A 1316-nucleotide genomic window follows, 5' to 3' on the forward strand; every position below is an offset into this window, starting at 1 on the left:
CCCCCCCCCGTGTATCCCCCGTGTCCCCCCCTCTACATGACCCCCCCTGTTGTCCCAGGAGTACATCCAGAAGTTGATGCCGCCGCTCATCCAGAAGTGGAACGAGCTCAAGGATGAGGACAAGGACCTTTTCCCGCTGCTGGAGGTGGGGCTGGGGGGTCCCCGGGGGGGGGGGAACCTCGTTTTAGGGGGTCTGGAGAGTGGTGGGGTGTGGGGGCTGCCCCTGAGCCAAGGGGGAGCAGGGACTGGAACTTTTTACTGGGGTGGTTTTGGGGGGGGGTTCTGTTGGCTCCAGCCAAAATTGGGGGGATCCCCTGAGTCGGGGGGGGGACCTGACCTGTTTTTGGGGTGTCTCCCCTATGCCTGTCCCCCATTTTGGGGGGTCTGGAGAGTGTGTTGGGTGTGGGGGCTGCCCCTGAGCCGAGGGGGAGCAGGGACTGGAACTTTCTACTGGGGTGGTTCCGTTGACTCCAGCCAAAACTGGGGGGATCCCCCGAGTCGGGGGGACACCCCCCTTGTTTTGGGGGTGCCTGACCTGTTTTGGGGTGTCCCCCCAGTGCCTGTCCTCGGTGGCCACGGCCCTGCAGAGCGGGTTCCTGCCCTACTGCGAGCCCGTTTACCAGCGCTGCGTCACCCTGGTCCAAAAAACCCTGGCCCAGGCCATGGTGAGCCCCCCCCTCCCTCCCTCTCGGGGCATTTTTGGGGTGCCAGGGTTGTCCCCCATGGTGCCAACCCCTTCCTGACCCACCCCCTTAGATGTACAACCAGCACCCCGAGCAATACGAAGCCCCCGACAAGGATTTTATGATCGTGGCCCTGGACCTGCTGAGCGGCCTCGCCGAGGGGCTCGGGGGCCACGTGGAGCAGCTGGTGGCCCGTTCCAACATCATGACGCTGCTTTTCCAGTGCATGCAGGTGAGGGGGGACCCCTCCACGACCCCCCAAATCCCTCGGTGGGGCACCAGGACCCTCCCCTGAAATACTCTTGTCCCCCCAGGACACGATGCCCGAGGTGCGGCAAAGCTCCTTCGCCCTCCTGGGCGACCTCACCAAGGCCTGTTTCGTGCACGTCAAGCCCTGTATCGGTGGGTTTTGGGGGTCCTCGAGGGGGGAAACGCCCTTCCAAAGTTGAGGGAGGCTCACCTGTGTGTCCCCCCCCTTCCCCAGCTGAATTCATGCCCATCCTGGGCACCAACCTGAACCCCGAGTTCATCTCCGTCTGCAACAACGCCACCTGGGCCATCGGGGAGATCTGCATGCAGATGGGTGAGACCCACCAAAAACCGGGCTGAGACCCCCCTAAAAACTCACCTGAA

The 1316-nt window shown here is 63.6% G+C and overlaps 1 protein-coding gene across 1 annotated transcript; it reads left to right on the top strand.

Moving 5' to 3' along the window:
* Positions 1 to 43: 43 nt before the first annotated feature.
* LOC113980334 (transportin-2-like) lies at positions 44 to 1292 on the top strand. The gene is made up of 5 exons (XM_027707556.1): positions 44 to 145; positions 558 to 665; positions 757 to 915; positions 998 to 1085; positions 1168 to 1292. Exons 1-5 carry the CDS (start codon positions 77 to 79, stop codon positions 1290 to 1292), a joined length of 549 nt encoding a protein of 182 aa, XP_027563357.1. The 5' UTR covers positions 44 to 76.
* The last annotated feature ends 24 nt before the right edge of the window (positions 1293 to 1316 follow it).

Source organism: Neopelma chrysocephalum, unplaced genomic scaffold (genome assembly GCF_003984885.1).
Source record: "Neopelma chrysocephalum unplaced genomic scaffold, ASM398488v2 Primary Assembly neopelma1_93723, whole genome shotgun sequence".
NCBI classification, from domain to species: Eukaryota; Metazoa; Chordata; class Aves; order Passeriformes; family Pipridae; genus Neopelma; species Neopelma chrysocephalum.

Bases quoted from the DNA above. Each gene is read 5' to 3' on its own strand.
- LOC113980334 (XM_027707556.1), top strand. From the start codon at position 77: ATGCCGCCGCTCATCCAGAAGTGGAACGAGCTCAAGGATGAGGACAAG. The intron at 916-997 runs GTGAGGGGGGAC...TTGTCCCCCCAG, and splicing joins TGCTTTTCCAGTGCATGCAG to GACACGATGCCCGAGGTGCG. The intron at 1,086-1,167 runs GTGGGTTTTGGG...CCCCTTCCCCAG, and splicing joins GCACGTCAAGCCCTGTATCG to CTGAATTCATGCCCATCCTG.